The sequence below is a fragment of the Equus przewalskii genome, chromosome 21 (assembly GCF_037783145.1).
Source record: "Equus przewalskii isolate Varuska chromosome 21, EquPr2, whole genome shotgun sequence".
In the NCBI taxonomy this organism is placed as follows: Eukaryota; Metazoa; Chordata; class Mammalia; order Perissodactyla; family Equidae; genus Equus; species Equus przewalskii.
The window spans coordinates 21,175,627-21,199,020 of record NC_091851.1 but is presented as its reverse complement, the minus strand read 5'-3'; the positions used below and the strand labels follow the sequence as shown (position 1 = coordinate 21,199,020).

The following is a 23,394-nucleotide window of genomic DNA, read 5'->3' as shown; positions in this document are numbered from 1 at the left end:
TCCCTGAAGCCATGGAGAGCAGGAATCAAGCATTCGCGGTTAATCTGGGGACCAGAGCTGATTGACAAGCTCTGCCTGTCCATGCAGCTGCTCTCAAGTCGCAGGCAGCCCTTCATTAGAAGCCCCAAGCTCAGCCTGGGTTTAATGTCCTTCCTTCTCACCCAGCAGGCTCAGGCCGGCAGACTGAAGCCAGAGGTCAAAGGATAGACTGTGGCCCAGAATGCTGGGGAAGCAAGAGATTCAAGTTTGTTTAAATGGAAAGATCAAGAAGGAGGGAGAGTTGGAACATTCTGTGCCCACATTAGGCAAGAAACAAATACCTACGCTGGCATCTTCCGGAATCTGCAGCAGGTTCTGCTGGACTTCTTGGCTGGAGAGGGAAAGACCCATATAATTTTCCAATTCTGCCAGGTTTGGGTACAAAACTGACGGGAAGGGAAGGAAGGGAGAAGAAAGATGTTACTCAAGGGCCGGGCTTAGCCACACCTGCTGGCTCCCCTGTGGTCACTCATTTTTAAGGACCAGGACCTGGGAATGCTATGTATTCCCAAGAATGCAGTATACCCCTGAGAATGCCATGTGTCCTCAGGAACGTGGGAGCTGTGGGAGAGGAAGGCAGGGACACTCGCTGGTGATGGGGTCCTCTCCTCTGAGGAGCAGGGAGCTGCCTTTCTCCAGGAGCAGCCTGGGACACCGAGTCCCTCATGTACCACTTTGGTGTTCACCTCAACTGACTTTACTTGGCATGAGGCCAGACACCCAACATGAAGCACAGGGCTGGTCCCAGGGCCCTGAGGCCCGCTCTCAGGAAGTCCCCCAGCTGCGGGAGGCCAGGGCAGCTCCAGGGGAACAGTGCCTGTGATGAGGGGGAGGAGTTGAGCCCAAGGTCCTTCCCACCACCAGTCTTGTTTGCTCAAGACTGTGCAACCCACTCTAGGGTTCATCTGGTCTCTTCATGCCACCTTCTGTGGTGGCCCCAGTCAGGGAAGGTAGTGCCCTCATGAAGCCCGGGCTTCTCGTTGACCCACTAGGGTCCCAGTGAAGGTGAAATGTGCATCAGCCCACTGCACAGTGGCAGGCAGGAGGCAAGCACCTGGAAGCCACCAGAAGAGGCCACTCTCAGTCAGGAGAACCCCAACCCCCACTCGCTCACCTGAAGGCTGGGAGATGGCTGTCTCCTGGACCGGCAGGGCGGGCATCCTGGACACGGCTCTGGCCTGGGCCTGGGGAGGGGCAGGGAGTGCTGGTCAGCTGTGGCTGGGACCGCTGCAACCCTTGGAGCCTGGGGCTCCCTGAAGCTGGGGGTCAGGGCATTAGGCATGTCACTGGGCCTGAGGGGGGCTGTCCATGAACCTTCGAGATTGTGTGTCAATGTGGCCTCTGCAGATGTCCGTGTGTCTCGGGGGAGGTTCTCCCAGGAGCCCACGACCCACCAGATGTCATGACCTGTTTACCACCTGAGGCCGCCAGTACTTTGAGACCCACCTCCCAACCAAATTCGCAGTTGAAAAGTCCCAAATTCTCAAAACCCACTGGGACCACAGGTGGGATGGCAGGCGAAGGGGCTTATGGGGGCTAAGCAGGACAAACGCCGTGCTCACAGGGTTTACTTTGGAAGCCTGCCCTACAGCTTGTGGGGTCTCCCCAAACCCTGACAGAGGAAGCAGCGGGACAGAGCAGGCCCGAGAGAGGCCTGTCTGCAGCTGCTCTGTCTTTTCCATTCCTGTTGTCACTCCCCCGCCTCAGCCTCTGGACACCTGCTCAGCCCAGCAGGCCCTGCAGTGGTGACCTGCGTGCCCAGGGGCCTCAACACCCAACCCCTTCCAAGACAAGCCTCCTTTAGTTACTCCGGGGTAATCTCGAAGGCTCCCTCAGGGGGCCCAGGCCAACGCGGGCCTGGCGGTTTACCTGAACGGCCTGGTCCACCTTCAGGTCCTCCAGAGATGGGTACAGGGTGGTCATGGCTGCTCCTTGGAACACCCTGCAGGGCGCAGAGGGAGAGGAGAGGTGAAGGGCGAAAGGAGGCCTGGACGTCCACCTCCTGCTCCTGTGCCACTCAGCACTCTCAGGATGAGACAGAGACCAGGAAGGTATTACTGTCCCCATTTTGGAGATGGGGAAGCAGGATTTGAACTCAAGCCTGTTTGTTTCCCAAGCCCCTGGTCTCCATCCTAACAAAATTCCATCCCACCACATGCAACTGACTCTGGGCTTTAGAACCCAGGCCCAAGGGACCACCCAGGTCATGCTGGCCAGGAAAAGCAGGACTAGGGGCCACACCCTTCCTGCCATGTTTCAAACGGGCTAATGAGGTCTGATCACCCAAGACCGAAGTTCAGTCCAGCAGGTTCCTAGTGAGCACCTGCTGCATACCCAGCCTAGATTAGGGGTCTGCACAGCATCGTCCCACAGCCGCACGGGATTCAGTCCAGTGTCAAGTGTGTTGAGGGAGGTGGTACTTAATATCACAACAGAAAGGCAGCAGGGCACACTCCCCTACATCCCTCTTCATCTCTGGGTATTTGAGCTCCTACTGTTTACCACCCATTTCCAGCCTCCATCTTGGCCACAATGAAGCAAGACCAATGGATATTCTTCAAAACAGACACACAAACTGCAGCAGAATTTAAACATTCATTGCTCCAAAGGGAGGGGGGAATGGGGGCTTGGGGGAACACCATGAACATTTACTAAATACCTTCTAGCTGTCCCGGAGGACAATCAGCAGGACCCCAGAGAAAGGTACCTGAAGAAATTCAAAGGAATCACCTCACAAAATACGCTTAATCGCCTTCCTCGGTGAAAAGTGAGGAAGGAGCAGTCTGTCTTCTGGGTTCTTCTCCGTTTACCCACTGACCCATTGGCTCTGTCACATCTCCAGGCCTTTGCTGGGCCAGTCCATTCCAGCTGGATGCCCTGCCTCACCCCTTGTCACCCTCGGTTCCTGCTGGACAGGCCTCCTCTGGCTCCCTAGGCAACGAGGTCACTGCTCCTGCCACCCAGGGCCCTGCCCTCTGGGAGAGACTCTGCGCCAGCCTCTGGCCTCATCAATTATCCTCAGTCTGTCTTCCCAGCTTAACTGCCATTCCTTGGGGTCAAAGTGTGTTCCATTCACCCCACTGGGCCTACTGTCCCTGGTACAAAGGGATGGCTGAGTTGTCACATGGAATTGAGTGGGCTGTGCCAGGGGTGGCGTGACTCCAGCCCCACCCAGGTACAGATCCTCTGGGCATCTCCCCTGAGTAACGCCAGTGGCCAAGGTCATCTTCATCCATCACTGCTCCTGCTCCTTCTTCTGCACCTGCTGCCTGACCCTTGCATCAACCCTGACTCCCCACATACACACCATCCCTTCTAATCTGCCACCAAATCCCATCTGTCCCATGTCCCATCCCTAATCCCCATGCTGTTGTGCAGACCTCCATCATCCGCACCCCCGACCCCCGCCAAGGGGCCACAACATCCTCCAATGGGTCCTGCCTCCTCTCTCACTGTTCTCCAGATGGCAGCCAACAAGACCTTTCTGCATGAGCCTGGGATGTCATGCTCCTGCTTAAGCCCCCGAGTGGCTCCCCACCGCTCTCAGAATCTAGCCCACGTTCCCTAAAGTGGCCCACAAGGCCTTCACGATTCCTTGGAACTGGTGGCTCACAGGCCAGATGCAAACACATTATTTTTCACCTTGCAGAGTACTTCATACATTCCAATTAGCCGCCTAAATGCAAAACTCAAGACACGGCATTTAATAATCTAATTTTGCTGCTCCTGAATAACAGGAAACTTTGGCAACTCTGGACTGCAGCCAAGGAGCTATAGCTGAGTAGCAGCAGACTCTAGGGTGCCCCAGGCTCCACCATTCTCTATTGTCTCTTACATCTAGACCACTTTGCTCGCTGGCGCTGAGTCCCAACAGACAGCTGTCTGCAACTCATGCCTGACTCTCGGCTTCATTTCTTGCCATGTGTCCTTCTCCCAACTCCCACTCTCAGCTCCAGCCTCAGTGAGCTACTTTCAGATCCTTGAATTAACCAAAGGTTCTCAGCTCTCCAGGCCTTGGCCTGTGTTATTTCCTCTATCTGGAATACCTTCCACCGCCTCCACCCCCTGGCTAACTCCTAATCATTTTGGAGTCCCAGACCAGACTAGAGGACTCTTCTTTCAGGAAGCTTGCCTTGATTGGCGACAACCCCCCCCTCCCCCCGCCCCCAACCATCCCATGTCCTTATGCCTGTGGATTGTTCACTACACCTGTAGTCGCCTCTTTACTTCTCCACCTACCTTGTTAGACTGGGAGTTCCAAAAGGGCAGGAACTGGGCCTCCTCATTTGCTGTGTAACCCCTAGCCCCTAGCATGGACACTAACTCAATAATATTGCCAGAGGCAATGCCTTCTGCCTGGGCTTCCATTCTTCTCCTTGGAAAGTAACGTTCTGATGTCCTCAGGACACCCACCTTCCTAGGATGGAAACAAGGACCAGGGGTCCCAAACATGTTTCATTTACCTCTCACAGTCTTGGTTTTTGTTTCTTACATTTGAATGAGCACCAACATTTTAAAATCTGGAAATATAAAATTCTTCACTTTTAACTGTATTGAAAAACAATCAATCTATTTGGCAATGCAAGAGCAGGAATCCTGCCCGGCAACACTCAGCCAGGCTGAGCCGCAGCCCACTTCTTAGATGGAGCTCTGTGTGCTTTCTTGTTTCCCAAAGGACCCACCCAGCCGACTGACGCTGCCTGCCCAGCTCCTGGAGGCAGGCAGTTCAAGATCCTTGCCTCAACCTGGCCTTGGGGGAAGAAATGATCATCTCAAGAGGAGAGGCATTGTCCTAGGGGAGAGGGAACTGGCTCTGACCTCCTTTAGACCTGCTAGTGGAGAGACCCCTTTGCCTGTGGCCTCCCCAGTGTACACACCCTGGGAGACTTTTACCTTGGGACACTCCTCAGGAGGTACCATCTGCCATAACCGTGCCCTGCCACCAGGATCATGCATGAACAGCAGATGTGCAAACAAGACGCCACTCTGCCCTGCTTGTTCTGAACTGAAGCAGCAGAGTGGTTATATTTTTAGCAGCTGCCCTCTGGGAGAGCACAATCAGAGATCCACTTCCTGGATACCATACCTCAGCCAGGACCGCACAACCCTTTCTCTGTGTCTGGCACCCTTTCACCACTGCCACCTTCTCTGGGTCCCAACTCAGTTTTGGCGTTCTAGGCAGGATCAGGAAGCAGGTATTCCTCTGCCTTGTAGCAGTTCATGATACAGTGGGGAATGGCTCCCTGCCAGCAAATATGCTGTGTCTCATTCAATCATCCATTTATTCAGTCACAACATTTGAGTGTCTGCTGTGTGCCAGGGACCCTGGGCCTGTTTTAGTCATGCTGTTCCCTCTGCTTGGCACACTACCCTTCCCTGTGTCGTGCTCTTTCAAGGCTCAGTTCCAATACTGCTTCTCTGGTCAGCTTTTCTAGGCCATGGGATCCCCTTCCGGTGGGCTGGGTCTTCTCGTGTGTTCCTACTCCTAACTTGTACTGCTTCTATTGTCAAGCTATTTATCATATGATATGATTAATATCTGGGTACTTTCTTATACTGGAACCCACCTCAGAAGGGCAGGGGCTGTGTCTCATTCACCACACTATACCTCCCCCCAAAACGGTGCCCAGCACATGTACACTGGCAAAAATTATTTGACTGAATAAATCAGTGGTTTTCCAAGGAACAGACTGGACATTTGTGTGGGCATTTTTGGGTGTCACAAGACTGAGGGGACACTGCTGGCATTTAGGAAGCTGGGAGCAGAGATCTGGACCTCTTGTAATGCAACTGGCCTCTGTCCTGCACAACTTTCCAACATCCTGCCAAACCTTCATGTAGGCAAAACTCCTGTCTATAACCTGTTTTATATACAAGCACAATGAGATTTTTTTCCCTGGTTTTAATATACATTATCCAGAAGTGCATATATATACCAGGTTAATCAAGGGAAATTATACTTTGTTTTGTTCACCATTTTGTAAAAATCAGTCAATCCTTCTCACGACAGGTGAGTCACCAGAACACGCCCATGTGTCTGCACTGTAGCCGTTCCCGTGACTCCACGCCCGTATACAAAGACATTTAGCCCCTGACTGAAGATGTCAAACAAACTGTTGGCAAAATTCAGTTGGATATTGTCTTCCATTAAATCCAAACTTACTCATTTTGTGTTAGGTACAAGCATGACTGGGTGTAACCCAGTCTGAGATTTTACACAGTGAAATGCATATTTTTTATTATAAATTACTTTCCTTGCCCTCGTTTTTCTCTTATAATAAAGATAGGGCATCATATTGATTTTTCACCCAGGGAGAATGGCGGCTCGGCACGAACAGGCCCCTTCCCCAGCCTCAATTTCCCGCTTCCTGAAATGGGAACAGACGCCACGCACCGGGACACCAAAGAAATCCCCAACGGTCCCAGGACCTGTTCTTCACCCGAGGCCTCAGTTTCCCAAATTGTCACACTGCTCAAAGATCCCCAATCAACTCCTGCTGAGACCCACACGTTACTACCAATCCCGCGGAAGCAACGTTTTCTGGTTGCTATGGGATACGGCGCCTGCGCAGAGACCTCGCCAGGCCGCTAGGGCGCGCTGCGGCATCTAAAGCGCGTGCGTCTCGCCCACGCTGGCCGGCGCGCGGCTACGGGCGGCTCCCAGGATGCCCCGCGGCTGCAGGGGGCGCAGTATGGCGGCTTTCTTGCCGCGTGGGTTGTTGGTCGCGGTTTCCACCTCGCTTCTCGCTTTCTCCAGGCGCCTGTGGCTGGCGCGGGTTTCCAGAAAAAGAGATCAGGTAAAGCAGTAGACTACGGGATGGGAAGCCTCGGTCGGGCTCCGCGTCCTCTCTTTACCGGGCCGAGCGAGCTTTAAAGGGGCGAGTGTCCCTTCTCCTCCCCACGCGCCTGGCCCCTGAAGGCCCTTCACGGCTCCGAAGAAGGGAGGGTGCGGTGGAACCGCCCGCTGCTGACCGATAGGATTCTGTACTGAGGCAGCTGGGGGAGGGGGAAGGGCAGCGTTCCCCGCCGGCGCTCCCCGCTGCCTGTTGCTCGAACTGAAAAGGACCCTCTAGCTCTTGAAAGTTTCGGAAGCGCTTTCAGTCCCGGTGGTTCCTACTCGTTGTGATCTCACCGTCCCTCCCACTCGTTCCTTCCTTGGTTTCTGGCCTGGCCCCGACTCCTGACCTGGTGCGGAGCTGCAAGTGCCCCGCCCCACTCCACGCAGATTCACCCCGGGATCCTACCCAAGAGTGACTGAGTGATGGAGCTCCTGCAGCCCAGGGGAGAGGGATCTTGTGCTTTGGTGGGCAGATGTCTTCCCACAGCAAAATTGGACCGCTTGCTCGTTGTAAGGGACCCAGGCAGCTGAGTCTGTGGGGTGCAGAACAGAAAGCTGGGGTACTCAGGAAGCCCTCCTGGTGTAAGGAAGGAGGTCTCAGGAGGGTAGGAGCGGAGAGTGCTACTCCCGGGATAGGGAGGCCCAGGCCCAGGAGTCCAGCTGCCTTCCAGATCTTTACTACCTCCTGCAGGTTATTCAAACTGAATTCATTTTTCCCAGTTTTGCTGCGCCTCTACAACTGCCCCACCCAATCCACCCCGTGGTCTGAGCCAGAAATCTGGGGTTTATCCTCAGTTCCTGCCTTGAAGGCATACCCAGCTCTTGACCTCAGGATAAACCTCGAACTTCAACGTGGTGCTTAGCTTATCCCTGTGACCTGACTCCTGGTACCATCTCCAGTCTCACCTTCTCACCCTTCCACACTCACCCTGCGTTTCGTTCATTCCAGACTGCTTGCTGATCCTAAAACTCACCCTGCTAGTTCATGCCTCCATGCTTTTGCAGGTGGTGTTCCCTCTATCTTGAATGCCTTCTCTCTCCCCCTTGTTCATCTGATGGATGCCTCTTCCTTCAGTTCTGGGTTTTGCCTCAAACCCCCACGTCCACACACAGATAGTTAGGCAGGCCTCCCTTCTCTAGGCTACACAGTCTCGTATTCACCTATTCATTCCACTAATGTTTATTAAGCAACTACAGTGAGCAAGGCCCTCTGCATTTCCTGGGTTGGATTTCCACTGTGCTGTGTTTGTTGCCTGTCTCCCTCTCCGGTCAGGAATGTTGCTCATTTCTGAATCCCCAGTGCTTGGCACACAGCGGGCGTCCAGTTATTGTTTCTTAAAGCAGTGGAAAAGCAGACCCAGAGATAAGAGAAAGCCCAAAAAAGTCCTCTGAAGAAAAACTCTGGGCCTAGAAAGAGAAAAAACACTGCTCTAATGAGGTAGATTGAAAGGCTGGCTCCTACAATCTCTTGATGGAAGAGCTTGCTCAATTCGGTGCTGTTGGCCTCCAACAATTAATTACCTCCTCTGAAAGGAAAAGAAGCTGTCTAACCCATCTCTCCCAGAGGAATTTTCCTCTCCCACTGCACTTTGCAGAATTTCCATCCCTGAGCTTCTGTACTTTTTGCTGTAAGCAATAACAACACCCACAAGGACAGCAGTCAGGTCCTCAGAGATCGGGGCCATCAGCCCCCATCTTTGGACTTTGGAATGAGAACACTTCTTTGGAACGCTTGGTTCCAAAGAGCTGAAACTCCAGGACTCCCACTTGTTCCTGTGGACACCTCATTCATCCTTCAGAAGACAGTGTGTGGGAGGGAGGGAGGCCTGGGTTAGAGTGTCAGAGGAGTAGCTCCTGGAAGGCCTGATTAGCCCCCGGGGTATGGAGGGGCAGGAAGGAAGTGGCTGTTGCTAGGCCACCAACATGCACCACCCCCCCCCCATCGCCTTCTTCAAGGAATGCAGATGCTCCCAGTCCAGGCCCAAGAGCAGCCAGGGCAGGAGAAAGGACCTTGGAGGCAGGCAGGGCTGCATTCAGACCGCTGCCTCTGACTTGGGAGAGCAAGCATGGACAAGTCCCTTTCTTCCTTGTGATATGGATAACAATACTTGCATCCCAGACTTACTGGGGAGTTAAAAGATTCTTAAAAAGAGATGAGATGTGTTTGGGAAGCACCAAGGGCAGCACCTGGCATGTGAAAGCCTGCAGTAATCGTTAGCTCTTGTTCATTCATTCAGTACATTTACTGAGTGCCCAAGTCCCTGTACTGTTTTAGGTACCAGTAATAAGGCAGTGAACAAAAGGGAAATCTGTCCTTGAGGAGCGTCACTTTCTGGCTGGATAAATAAGTGCGTATGCTCTTAGGTGGGGGGAAGTGATGGGGAGAAAGAGCAGGATGGGGGATGGTGTCAGGAGGTCCAGAAGAGTCTCGCTCTTGTGGGATAGAGGGTGGCGAGTGACTTTTGAGTAAAGGCTTAAAGGGCTAGGGAAGAGCATTTGGGCTAGGGCGCAGCCACTGCGGCAGCCCTGCGGTGGGAGTGCCTGTTGTGACCAGTGAGACTGAAGTCAATGGTTCAGAGGGGGAATGGCTGGAGAGGAGGTGGGGGAAGGGTGAGGGGCCTGAGCCTGTGTGGCCTGTGCAGCATGGCGAGGACTTGGCATTACTCTGGCGAGGTGCGAGCTGCTGGGGAATTTTGAGCAGCAGAGTGACGTGGTCCAGCTTTTATTTTAACAGGCCCCCTCTGCTGATGTTTGGAGAACAGACTAGAGGGGCAAGGGTGGACGCAGGGAGCCGAGGTGAGAAGCGACGGTGGTGGTAGAGTTGTTACTAGTTAGGGCCACTGTGTGGAAAGCAGCCAGGGTGGTGCCTGCCCAGCACACGCAGCCTCATTTTAAGCACCATTTTCCGAGACCATTTTCTGAGTATGTGGAGCACACGTACTGGCCCCTATTTCCATTATCTCATTCAGTTCTCCAGACTGTATGGGAATATTTCCAGTATGCAAATGAGGAAACCAGTTCTCAGAGAGGTCAAGCCACCAGCCCAGTTCCCCTGTAGGTTTCCCTTGCTGTGGTAGGTGGTCATTGATAGAAACAGCTTCAGGCAAAGAAGTGAGTAACGGAAGCTGAGGCCTCCACTCTCAGTTCCTTGTAGAAATCAGCTCTTTGCCTCGCCTTCCAAGGGCCTACTTCAGGGAGCAAAGTGGGGGTCCCAGCTCCGTGAGCACTGTCACAGGCAGTCAGAAGGAGCCGGGGCCCTCATGATGTTTGGATAAAAGTCATTCAGCCCTCAAACCTAGCCCAGGGCTGGGGTCAGAAGAGGAGACCCCAGTCACACTTCGTCCCCAGAGTGATGCATCGTGAGAGCAAAGGCCTGGGAAGTCCCAGAAGGGGCGGGCCAGGGAGGGAAGGTGGCAGGTGAGCGCAAGTCTCGCTTCTCCCCGTCCCAGCCAGGACAGGCCCGGCCCAGCTCTTACCTGCAGGCCAGCTGCTGCTGCACGTCCTTCTCCAGCCGCTGCCCAGAGAGTCTCTTCGCCTCCCTGGAAGGTGGCCCTTGTGCTAGCTGGGTTCTTGCTCTGGGGAGGGTGGCGCCTGCTCCCTGGTCAGCTGACTCACCCAGGACTGGGATGGGCCAGGTAAACAAGGCAGGTGGCCGGGCCGGAGGAGGACTTCGGTCTTACTCCAGCAGTGGAGGTGGGTTGGGGCACACATAGCTGCCGCCGGGAGGGTGTGAACCGACTTCTTGGTCTTGAGGAAAGTGGGTTTGGATGGGACCCCCAGTCCTGCTGAACATGAGGGGAGTTGGACGGGTTTCCAGGGTCTTCAAAAACGGCCAAACCTTGTGACCCAGCATGTCTGCTTCTAGGAATTTGTTACAAGAAAATAAGTAGGCAGTGAGGTCCCAGGGCCCAGCACCTTGTGGCTTATAAGAGGGGAATCTAGAAATCCCAAATGCCCATCACTAGAGGCTGGTTCAGTAAGCCAGTATCTGTGGAAGTTCACAGAGCCGTTCAAGGTGCTTAAGGAAAGAGACCATGAGGAAGCGTTCCTGAGACGCTGGCAGGGCGCTGAAAAATCAATATTGCAGCCTGGGCTTCCGTTGGTTTTCCTTTTTTGAAAAGTGGATGTGCACTGAAAACAGTCTGGAAGGACGTCTAAAGTGTGGGACCTCTGTGCTGTGGTGGGACTAGGAGGGGCTTTTGGTTTGTACTTTTGTGTGGGTTCCAAGGCGGTGGGGTTTTGTTTTGTTTGTTTTGAAGTTAGTTTTTGCCTTGGATGCTTACGATTTTTGTAAGGGAGGAGGAGCAAATTAAGTTTAATTGTTTTAAACAGGAATTGAGATTGGTTGTCTCCAGAAAGGGGAACCAAGGGGGCTGCGTGGTGGTGAGAGGGGATTTTTTTATAGCACGCTTTTTGGTGCCTTTTAAATTTTGAAAAATTTGAATGTATTACTTATCCCAAAAAGAATCCTATAAAATTAAACAGAAAAGGAGGAGGAATTTAGTTTGGGTTGTGGTGGCTTTGGTTGGACAGAGGTGCTTGTCGTACTTGGTGCCTGGGGAGGCCCATGAGGAATGACGCAGGGCCGCCGCCCAGGGCGGGGCTGCTCACCAGGCCAGGCAGGCCCACGTCACAGTGCCTGTGACTAGCTGGGCAGAGTTGCACTAAGTGCCTTATGTGTCAGATCCTGACCAAGGGCCCAGCTGGTGCTCAGCCCCATGGAGGAGACACAGCCAGCCTCTGAGGAGTTTACAGCCGAGGGTCCCACACAGGAGCCCTCACAGAACAATAGCAAGACAGGCAGTTGCCGCTAATGGAGCGCTTCCGCCTGCCTGCATGGGAGGTGCTGCCTGTTCCCCCTGGGCACCTCAGAGGCATCGTCTCCATGGCTCGTATCATCCCTGGGAGGTAGATGTGACAGGCAAAGTCCATCTCTCACAGTACACAGCGGAAGTGGCTCCACGGTCATGTTTTCTCTTTTGTGAGACCGATCGGTGCCTCTTGAAGCTGAGGCCTGGACACACCCTGTGGCTGAGCCCATGAGCCTGAAGCATGAAGTAAACATGGGTGGACCCACCTTAGGCCGGGTCTTCGAGGCCAAAGAAGAGTAGGAAATAGAGACCCTAACTGAACCAAGGGACGCCCCCTGATACACACACAGACACCTCAGTTCACTCGGTCATGGTCTGAAAGGGCCTTTAAGAGAAGATGGAGAAGGAAACTAGCCCAGAAGGAGAAGAAACTATGTGCCTGTGGTCACATAGCACATCAGCATAGACCTGGGACTGGGACCCAGGTCCCCTAACCCCCACCTGCATGCAGGGGCTCCCTTTCCGTGGTGTTATAGCCACTTCCCATTTCTAACTTCTCCCCTCACTCCAGGCACCAAGAAATATCTCATTGGGATGCCCTTGCTCAGGGTCTTCACTGGCTCCCTAATGAAGGGTGGGAGGTGGGATGGGGAGGGTCAGGCCTGACACTGAGGCCTCCATGGTCCGCCCCCTGTTAGTACCCTTTAGCCTTGTCCCCCCAACACCTTACCCCAGCCAGGCCAGAATCCTCTCTACTTCTGCCCCCACCTCACAACCACCTCACCCGTCCATACCTTTGCCTGTGTTGCTGCTTTCTTCTCAAGTGCCCTCCCCCTGTCCCCGCTCCATCTAGCCAAGTCCATGGAGCTCCTCTTCCAGAACGCCTCCCTCGTCATCCCCATCAGTGTGGCCTGCCCCAGCTCTGAGCTCTGCATCAGACTGTCTATTCTGTGTACCTTAGGCTACCAGTTAGACCCTAAGTTCCTTGAGGGCAGGGCCTAGTGATCAGATCTACACTGGTTATTTTCAAAATGAAAATTGGAACCTGTGCTCTGACTAGGATATATTTCTCTTTGTTAGACATTTGTATGAGCAATCTTCAAAAGTCCCAAACATGAGTATCCAGTATGCAGCATACACCCAGAAACTCCCTAACAGCACCCTTGGCAGACCTGAGTGATCAGCCACTACACCCCTTCCTGCCATGGTGGCTCAGAATCCTCTCATGATAATGTCACAGACAGCTGCTACCACCTGCATTTGGCCTGTGAGGTGAAACCTCTGCCATCTGGAATGGGCACGCCATGAGGGCAGGGGCTTGTCAGTGGGGGTCTTATCCACAGGGCCTAGCTCTGTACCTAGCACACAATAGGCTCTCAATAAATATTTATTGAATGAATGAGTGAATAAATGCCCCTCCAAGAAAAGCCAATCATGGTTATAAACTGAACGGCCCACTCTTATTTGAAAGATGGGCTGGGCTAGGGTATCAGATCTGAGTACCACATCTGTGACGTTGCACAAGTTGCTAAACCTCTCTGAGCTACAGTTTCCACATCTACAGATGGGAGTATTGGGACGTGCTTTACCAGCTTGTCCTGAGGATTAAATGAATGAATCATGCACAGTGCCTGGGACACTGCTGGCACTCAGTAAATGTAAGTTTCTAACTTCTTGGAGTCAGTCCAGCTACAAGTTACAGAAACAGAAGTCAGCTGTTCGAGTGAAAATAGAGATGCTCTTACAGATTCAGTGCTATCCCAATCAGAATCCCAAGAACATTCTTCACAGAAATTGAACAAAGAATCCTAAAATTCATATGGGGCAACAAAAGACCGCGAATTGCTAAAGCAATCCTGAGCAAGAAAAACAAAGCCGGCGGAATCACAATCCCCGATTTCAAAACATACTACAAAGCTACAGTGATCAAAACAGCATGGTACTGGTACAAAAACAGGTCCACAGATCAATGGAACAGAATTGAAAGCCCAGAGATAAAACCACACATCTATGGACAGCTAATCTTCGACAAAGGAGCAGAGGGCCTACAATGGAGAAAAGAAAGTCTCTTCAACAAATGGTGCTGGGAAAACTGGACAGCCACATGCAAAAGATTGAAAATTGACCATTCTTTTTCACTATTCGCCAAAATAAACTCAAAATGGATCAAAGGCCTAAAGATTAGGCCTGAAACAGTAAGTCTTCTAGAAGAGAATATAGGCAGTACACTCTTTGACATCAGTTTCAAAAGAATCTTTTCGGACACTATAACTCCTCAGTTGAGGGAAACAATAAACAAATGGGACTTCATTAGACTAAAGAGCTTCTTCAAGGCAAGGGAAAACAGGATTGAAACAAAAAAACAGCTCACTAATTGGGAAAAAATATTTACAAGCCACTTATCCGACAAAGGGTTAATCTCCCTAATATACAAAGAACTCACACGGCTTAACAACAAAAAAACAAACAACCCGATCAAAAAATGGGCAGAGGACATGAACAGACATTTCTCAAAAGAAGATATAAATATGGCCAATAGACACATGAAAAGATGTTCATCATCGCTAATCATCAGGGAAATGCAAATCAAAACTACACTAAGATATCACCTTACACCCGTTAGATCGGCAAAAACATCCAAAACCAAGAGCGACAAATGTTGGAGAGGTTGTGGAGAAAAAGGAACCCTCATACACTGTTGGTGGGAATGCAAACTGGTACAGCCACTATGGAAAACAGTATGGAGATTTCTCAAAAAGTTAAAAATAGAAATACCCTATGACCCAGCCATCCCATTACTGGGTATCTATCCTAAGAACCTGAAATCAGAAATCCCAAGAGTCCCTTGCACCCCTATGTTCATCGCAGCATTATTTACAATAGCCAAGATGTGGAACCAACCTACATGCCCAGAAACTGATGATTGGATAAAGAAGATATGGTATATATACACAATGGAATACTACTCAGCCATAAAAAAAGACAAAATTGGCCCATTCACAGCAACGTGGATGGACCTCGAGGGTATTATGTTAAGCGAAATAAGCTAGTCAGAGAAAGACGAACTCTATATGACTCCACTCATAGGTGGAAGTTAACATATTGACAAGGAGATCTGATCGGTGGTTACCAGAGAAAAGGGGGGGTGGGGGGAGGGCACAAAGGGGGAAGTGGTGTATCCACAACATGACTAACAATAATGTACAACTGAAATCTCACAAGGTTGTAATCTATCATAACATTAATAAAAAAAAAAAAAAATGGAGATGCTCTTACCGAAGGAAGAGAAATGGTTGCTGGGCAGGGAGAAGCACCAGCTGTGCACGCCTCCCCTCCGCATGGGATCTAGATGGCTACGTCACCATGGCGGCATCCGCGCCACTGAATGATGACACTAGGAAGAGCTCTGTTGAGCTCCTCCGTGCTGGGCGCGCTGCTGGGCTGGGGCATAACCCCATCTCCGCTGTTGTGCACAGCACAGTTCAGAGAGTGAAGACCTTGCCCAAGGCCACACAGCTGAGTGGTAAGGCCAGGCCTGTGCTGTGAACTGGATGCAGCTGCCTGGGCTCCAGGATTCTCCCACCCCCATGCAGCTGAACCATAGATTGTCCACGTGGCAGCCAGGGGCCCTAGTGAGTCAGGCACCCAGTGGGCTGGTGTCCCATGCTTCCTCACACTTCCCACGCAGCACCTCAGCCCTTTGTCTGAAGGCATGGACACCTGCTGGAGACGCTGACCTGTAACATCCTCAATACCCCAAAGTGATGTCCTTAAGGGGGCCCAGCTTATTGCATGGGCTGTGGGGTCCAGCCTGCCTGCACTCAGATCCCTCCTTCTAGCCCATGTGACCTTGGGCAAGCGACTTTACCTCTCTGGGCCTCAGTTTCCTCACCTGTGACATGGGGACAATGACTTCACTTTGTGTTTACTAGCATAATGCCTGGCTCATGAGAAGTGCTAACTAAATCTGAACTATTTTTCTTTTCCTTTTTTTTTTGAGGAAGATTAGCCCTGAGCTAACTACTGCCAATCATCCTCTTTTAACTGAGGAAGCCTGGCCCTCAGCTAACATCTATGCCCATCTTCCTCTACTTTATATGTGGGATGTCTACCACAGCATGGCTTTTGCCAAGTGGTGCCATGTCTGCACCCGGGATTGGAACTGGCAAACCCCAGGCTGCTAAGAAGCGGAATGTGTGAACTTAACTGCTGCGCCACCGGGCTGGCCCCGAAATCTGAACTATTTTAATATCCACGTTACTGAATCATTGCATTATCCAAGTGAGAAAGATGTATCTATTACTGTTCTAAATGTGACTGAAGATCAGACATACAGAAAATGACCTGCATCCTTTCTGGAATGTAAGTCCAGGTTGGACTCTCCCGAAATGGTTAGTCTAGGAGCTTCTAATGAGAGAGAAGCTAGTGTCCTGAGAGACCCCACTCCTTCCCCTCGGATCCTCTATTTCTCCACGTGCGGTGGCCCCAGCTCCCTGCAGCAGAGACCTCTGGGCAGGGGACACTTGTTAAAAACACAGATCCCAGGGGCCTGCCAGCTTTGCTGCATCTGCCTCGGGGAGTGGGTCCGGGAATCTGCATTTGACTTACCTTTCCAGGTGCTTCTGATGCAAATTACAACGTGAGAACCACTGCCTTGCTCCTCCTTCCTGACTCAGTTTCTTAAATCCACTGCCTACAATGTGCCAGGCAAGGGGCTTTCCGTCCCTCACCTTTAAACCCCAAAACACACAAAGTGACATAGGAAACTGAGAGGTATGCTGTGGGCCCTAGATCACATATGTGGTAAATCGTCGAACTGGACTCAAACCCAGAGCCTGCCCGCTTTCCCCTTGTAAATGTGTACTCTCCCACATTGCAGCTTGTGCCACTCTCATTAGTCTGGGCCTGGGTCTGATTTTGTACTTCCCTGGCAGGAGCTGGTCATTCCAGCCAGGCTCCTTGGCCAGAGGCACAGGAGGAGCATCTGAACACACTGGGACAACTTGGGGTAGGGGGTGGTCAGCAGTTCAGAGACAGCCTTAAAAGGGAGTGTCAGCCTTCAGGCCTAGAGACGGGAGTCAACGGGGTTTGTGGTCACCGTCAGCAGAAACTGGCTGTGGTTACTTAAACAGGAAAGGAACTTATTAAAGGCCGCTGGAGTGCCAACAGTCTGGGAGGGAGAGCCAGAGCTCAGAGGTCTCATGGCCCAGATCACCCCTCAGCCTGCCCCGACCCGCCCCCCCCCCGCCACCCACCATGGGGTACCGACATGGCAGTCCATCCTGCTGACATCCAGGCTTGGTCAGACCCTGCAGTTCCTCTGTCCCTAATGACCCTAGACACTGCATGTAGGCACCACCAGAATAGGTCTGAGTGCCCCTGCCTCCTTGGGTCATAGATTCCCCCATGGGAAAGGGCTAGGAGTCTCTTTGGTGGAGCCCGAGTCATATGCCCAGGCTCTCACTGCAAAGCATGCTGGTAAGTTGGGGCTCCTCTACAGGAAGCATCATTAGGTGAAGGATGCACCAGACAAGGGAAGAGGGTTCAAAAACAGGACAGCCAACGAGAATGCAGAAGTCCACTAAGACCGGGAATGGGTGGTGGAAGACCCACCAGTTCTTGGGGGCCTACTGCGAGCCAGGCACTGCACCAGGTGGCTCACATCCATTAGCGTCAATCCCTGTCTACAGGAATAGATTTACAGAGGAGAAAACTCAGGCCCAGGACCACAAGGCATGTGAGTGGTGAGTCACCCGGTTGAACCCAAGTCCGTAAGACACCTGAGCCAGCACTCATAATCGCCAGAAAATACATTATTGCTTTAGCCTCCTGTGACTGGGACCGGCCCACACGGCCAGGCTGCACACCACCTAGCTCAGAGCAGAACGACCCTCTGCACCCCTGGGAGGGAGGCAGGCAAGTGTTACTACCCCATTTTATAGACGGGGAGCCTGAGTCCTGGGGGTGGGGCTTGGGGAGACTTGTCTGACTCACGGAGCAATCAGTGCAGGTCTGGGGGCTCTTCCCACTGGGCTTCTCTCACTCTGCCCCAAATCTTGGGGAGTCCTGGCCACCCTTCTGAAGGCTGCTTGGAGAGCCAGGTGGGAAAACCTCTCCCTCTTCCTTCCTTTGCCTGGCAGAGAACTGGCGTCTGAGCCCAGGTGGGACTTGAGCAAGAGGAGGAAGGCGAAGAGAGCTCTAGAATGTGAGTTCAAAGCCCCACATCTGCAGTCGTCTGACACATTGCCCAAGAGTTGTCCTCTTCCAAGGCTAGAGAAAATGTCCCCAGTCCCTTGAAGCCCAACCAGAGGTGTCTTCAGGCCCATTCTGTGACTGACTTGATATAGTAGGGCTTCCCTAACGGTACAAAACCATGGGAGACTTGTGGCACATCTTCCTGGAGAGTCGATTTTTATAGGAGATTTTATGAAGCATTCATTGTATACTAAAATGTCTTTCCAGTCTTAGTCTCACACCCACGGTGTGCTACCTGCGCCACTCCAGATGGCTGCTGGTACTGCACGCATGACAACGACATTCCAGGTAGCAGGAAGGAGGAAGCAGAACAAAAAGTATACCTCCAGCTGAGTCGGCTTCCTATAGGAAGTCCACCAGGAAGTCCAGGTAGACGTCAACTTAATCAGGTGGCAAGGATTTAGTCACATGGCCACACAGCTACATGGGAGGCTGGAAAATGGAGTCTGCTGGCAGGGCACATTGCCCAGAATTTGGGGGTTCTGTTAGAAAAAGGGGATATTCTCCCCTTTTTCTACGAGGATGTTAGGTAGGCAAAGAGCAGTCTCAGCCACTCGTGCAAGATGTGCTGAGATCCAACAAAGGGCCGTCTCGGCATCACGCCAGTGCATGCTGGGCTCCAGACACCACAGGTAGCCAGTGTGGGCATTTGGTGTCTACATCCAGAGCCAGACCTCCATCAGGCCCGTGCACCCCAGGGGGCGATAGTCCTCTCCTTAAATCACCCCAGGGCCTGCTACCAGGCAAGTAGAGACCAGCCCTGTAGCCCAGAGCCCACCAACATTATTCAGACTTGCCAGTACTAAACTGGTCGCCCTGCCTTGCCTTGCCTGTCCCACGGAACCCCCAAAAAAGGCCATGGGCCAAGCATTCCCTCCCCCGCACCTGTCTTCTGCTGCCTGACCACTTGTGGTTTTCCACGCATCCCTGCATGGCGTGCATGCTTCCTGTCTGTGGGACCTGTGAGAAAGAAACTTTGTTTTCCTGAGCCTCTCCTGTGTCCCCTCTCTGGCCACGCTTGACCATCTCAGAACACAAAAGAAGTCTCCAGAGACAACGTCCTCCACTCCGTTTTCAGCTCCATCTTGGTTTTGCTTCCTGGAGATCTGGAGACCCTGATAGGCTGGGTCATGCTGCAGTAACACAACCCCAATCTTAGTGGCTCCTAACATGGAGTTACCGTGCTCACTGCATGTCCATTGAGGGTTAACAGGGCTCCCCACAGCTCACTCCGGGGCCCAGGGCGATGGAGCAGTCACCCTCGAAGAGGCTTCAGCAGCCATGGCAGAGGGAAAGAGGGTCTCCACCTGGCAATTAAATGCTCCAATCTGAGATGACAAATGCCACTTCTACTTGCACCTCACTGGCCAGGGCTAGTCACATGACCCCACCCAATCACGGGGGCAGGAACGTGCCATCCCACCACATGCCTGGAGGGCAGAGTACAGGAAATAACATGGAGAACGATAGTAAGGACGACCTCAGCAGCTGTGATCTCCCCTGTGGGGCTGCATTGAGACCAGCTGGGACCTCCCTGGGGCGAGAGGGGGCTGAAGAGAAGACAGACAGACATCTGATATTCCAGAGCCTGGGGCGGTGACGCCAGACAGTGCTACCTTCCAGTCCAGCCGGGAGCCTCAGCTTCCACTTCTGTCAAACCCAGACAGCACTTCCTGACCCACAGAATTTCAGTGAGCATTAACTGAACTGTAGCAGTAACGTGGGGAAACGTGCCTCCGTACTCCCAGCACTCCTCCATGGAAGGAGATACTTTTTGGTTGAAGGCTCTGCCCCACTGAGCCCTTTGGTGCGTTTGGGTGGGCAAATTTGAGAGCAGGAGCTTGGGGGAGGCAGGTTGGAGGGGGCTTATTTTAAGACAGTGTGCTTACAAAAGCACAGTATATTCCTAAGATGTCTTTGGGGGTGACTTTATTTGGGATGGTTTGGGGGGAGCTGATGGAGATTATGGGGGCATCCAAGACCCCCACGGCCATCCCCATCAAAACTGGGAACAGATCAATTGTTCTGTACAACAGAGAAGACTTCGGGGTTCCTGCAGCAGTCCACAGGTGGAGCGAAAGGAGAGGGGAGCAGGAGAAGGAAGGCAGCCTGATGGACAGAGTGGGCGGGTGCGCTGACCTCCAGGGGAAGTCCCCTGGGAGCAGGAGCACACACGGTGGTACTCTGAGGACAGCTTAGGCTTTGAGTCTGCTGTCTTGCTGGGCTGTAGGCCCCCGATCCTTCCCACTCCTCAAATCTTGAGTAAACTCCCTCCGCTGACAGGAGGTTCTCCCCTGCAGGATGCGCATCCCACATGCTGCCCCACGTCATGTGTGTGTGTCAAAGCCAACATGAGGACACAGAGGCCCTCTCTGCTTCCCTGGGACGGGTGCGGGGGTGGGGTGAAAGCAAGTCACATGCCCAGTCCTGGTCCTGGCGTGAGAGACGTGCTGCCAAGGCTTGGATTTTACTGTTCAGAAGCCCCAAAAAGCCAGCCCCAGGCTGGTGGGACAGTGCCTCTTCTGAGCAGAGAAATGGGGGAGAGGGCAGCAGAACGACGAGAAAGACACCCTGAGATCAGGAGTTCTCGTTAATGTATGTGGGCATACCATTTTGCAGCTAAGACAGCCCTGGAGGGGTCAAACAACCTTCCCATAGTAACCCAGCCAGCCAGAGGTACAGCCAGGGTGAGGAGTCACTCCTGCCTTCCTATGCCATTAGGAGCAGGAAACGGGCACAGAGAGGAGGAAGGCTTTGCCCAAAGTCACACAGCAGTTCAGTAGCAGAGCCAGGGTGCAAGGACTCCAGAGCCTGGTCTCTTGTGGCTGCCAGCCTGGGAAAGCTGCCCAGCTCTTTCACCCACTATTGCCTTGTGCTGGAGGGGAGGCTGCATGATCTGGTAAGTCCACTCAGGCCCAGACACGGGCTGAACCGGTCCCCCTTGCACCCTGGCTGGAAGCAGCATTGAGAAAACGGACCCGATGGAGACAGTACCTCTGGGGACAGACGTGCTCCTGGGGAGAAGCCAGGCACGGTGCCGGGCCTCGTGTGCGCCTGCTCTGCTTAACCCGCAGGCGGCCCTGTGAGCTAGGCATCTCCGCGGTCTTCTATCTTTCCAGAGGGGAAACTGAGGAGAGTAGGACCGAGGCTCAGGACTCACAGTCCAGTGCTCGCTACCCCTTGGCGGGCGCTGGAGGCGGAAGGACCTGGCGAGCGCCCAGAGCTGGGGTGTAAGGGAGGGCGCCCGGGCCGACGCCTTCCGGGCCGGGCTGGAGCCGCTCCCGCCGATTCCCGGAGCGGAGCCGAGCAGGAAGGCGGGAACAATGGGCAGCCGGCAGCGCCGGAGCGCGGGTTCCGGAGCGGGGGTGGGGCCGGCTCGGGCCTGGCCACCCCCAGCGGCGTGGGAACGAGGTCCCTGCGCGGGAGACTCAAGGTTAACGACCAACATCGTGTGAGCGCCTGCTGTTGCCAGGACCTGCGTTGCACGCTTTAGATGGATTATCTCGTGGAATCTTCCAGTACCCCTATTATTAGCCTATTAACCTATTATATATTAACCTATTATTAACCTATTCATTCTATGGATGAAGAAATTGAGGCACGGTTTAAGTAAAATGCCCAAAGTAAGAGTTGAAAGGGGGATTTGAATCCAGGCAGTCTGGGTCCAGACCCTCTGCTCTTAACCACCGTAAGTTTTATACACACGTATTCATGCTACACATACCGTCTCATAATTTTCCTTATTCACTTGTATCATCGACAGCCTTTGGTGTCATAAATCTAGTCCTCAGTTATCATCCTTGTTTACAGTCCTAACGTGCTGGGAAGATGTTGTCCGGGCGCTCTGCCCCTCCCCTGACGTCTTTGCCACCGGCTGTGGCCTGGATTTCCACCACTCGTGCCCGGCCTTGAGTGAAGGTGTGGTTCCCCAATCTAAGTTGGTGATAGCAATGGTGGCACCAAGGGGCGGGCTGGAGAGTGCTTAAGCCCCTTCCCAATTTCCATCAGAAGCCCCTCCGCCACCCAAATAGAGGCACCCTCCAGATAAAATGGCAGGTTTATCATGCACGCGAACATTTAAGACGGCCCGTCCCACGTCCACCAGATGCTCCCCCCGCGCCCCTCCCACAGGCTTTCCCGAGACAGCCCGGCTGCCGGTTTAAGGCTTGAGCCTTCCGGCTTTGAACACAAGCAGAGGAAACAAGGCAGGTTTCTTAGGATCCAGCCAGGGCGGGGATCTAGAGCCCAGGCCGCGGAAGGCACTGCAGGACCCAGCCTGGCTGGGCGGTGGTGGCTCCAGAATCGCCAGAAGGCTAGCGGCAGCTGGAGCTGGTGGAGGCGCTGGCCTGGGGCTGGGCCAACTGCGTCTTAGGTCAGATCAAAGCCTCAGATTGGCTCAGCAATGACTGGGAAGGCCTGTGGGAATCTAGGGCACCGCTTGTCTTTCTCCCTTCCATCTGAGACAGACGGAGTCCCTAGTACAGTGGGGGCAGGGACGGGGGAGACGTTGAAGGCGTCCCACTCCTGCAGCTGAGAGAGCCCTTTCTCCAGCAGAGGCTGGTGGGGCTTCTCCCACAGCGATGAACCAGCTAGAGGACCCCCTTCCCCTGCCCACTTTGGCCCTCACAAGGCCAGCTGGAGCACTGGATGGGGGACCAAGATACCTGAGATGTGTGTTCTGGTTTCATCCCCACCGGTGGGCTGCTGTATGGCCTTGGAACAGTCATTGTCCCTCTCTGAACCTGCAGCTTCCATCCCTACCACACCAGGGACCTCCAAGGGCTCTTCCCACTCTGACGGGTGGTCTGACAATGATGCTTTTCCTTTCTGGGGTCACCTGAGCTGCCAGGTAGATGATCTGGTAGAAGTTACCTCTCTGAACCTTCCTTTCACCACCAATTGTTATCTTCCAAGGATGGCTGTTATTTGAGGGTCACCCAGCATCCATTTCCCCTTCTTATGGTAGCAGGCCCCAAGTTTCCTCGGGGGAGTCTCCTTCCTCCAGCTCGGCCACGTGCAGTGGGAGGAGATGACTCCACCACTGACTGCAAGGTGAGGAGGGTGACCAGGTGGGCAAATGGCTGCACTCCACTCCCTGAGCCTCTCATGGAGCTGTCCGGGGGATGGTCATTTGACCCAATGCCAGCCAACAGCAGTCAGGTTTAGGACTTGTCCCAAACATCGAGAAGTCTGGAAGCATCAAACCTGGCTGGGCTGGAGGCTGGAGTTTTGGCAGCCATCTGCCTCCACTGGGAATGGAACCCTTGCGGAGAATGCAGGGCTGGGGGCCCAGAGACCAGGGCCCGCTGCTGTACCTTAATCTCTCCAGTCCAGCCAAGCCAACTGCCGGCTCTTAGGCTTTTCAGGTGCAAGAGCCAATACAATGCCTCTTTCATTTAAGTGAGTTCGAAGTGGGTCTTCTGTTGCTCATGACCAGAAGATTCTTGACTG

General features: G+C 53.2%; 1 protein-coding gene and 1 long non-coding RNA gene across 7 annotated transcripts in view; one reads left to right on the top strand and one right to left on the bottom strand.

Annotated features, from left to right (window-relative positions):
- SDCBP2 (syndecan binding protein 2) overlaps positions 1–21,265 on the bottom strand; it is a 28,927-nt gene extending 7,662 nt beyond the window's left edge. Inside the window, exons 1-4 of one of the 5 annotated variants that reach the window (XM_070589006.1) lie at positions 20,938–21,265; positions 1,909–1,981; positions 1,154–1,223; positions 325–425 (exon numbers count right to left, since the gene is read on the bottom strand). In XM_070589006.1, the coding sequence (XP_070445107.1) occupies positions 325–425; positions 1,154–1,223; positions 1,909–1,981; positions 20,938–21,038 (345 nt within the window). In that variant the 5' untranslated portion in view covers positions 21,039–21,265. Of the gene's footprint in view, positions 1–324; positions 426–1,153; positions 1,224–1,908; positions 1,982–6,433; positions 6,586–7,851; positions 7,955–10,353; positions 10,480–20,937 lie in introns of those variants that run through there. The other 4 variants (XM_070589008.1, XM_070589009.1, XM_070589011.1 and 1 more) reach the window with 4 other exon arrangements.
- LOC139078189 (uncharacterized) overlaps positions 6,703–23,394 on the top strand; it is a 30,747-nt gene continuing 14,055 nt past the window's right edge. The window contains exon 1 of one of the 2 annotated variants that reach the window (XR_011531031.1): positions 6,703–6,836. This is a non-coding gene — a long non-coding RNA (uncharacterized lncRNA). The remainder of the gene's footprint in view (positions 6,837–23,394) is intronic. The other variant, XR_011531032.1, reaches the window with a different exon arrangement.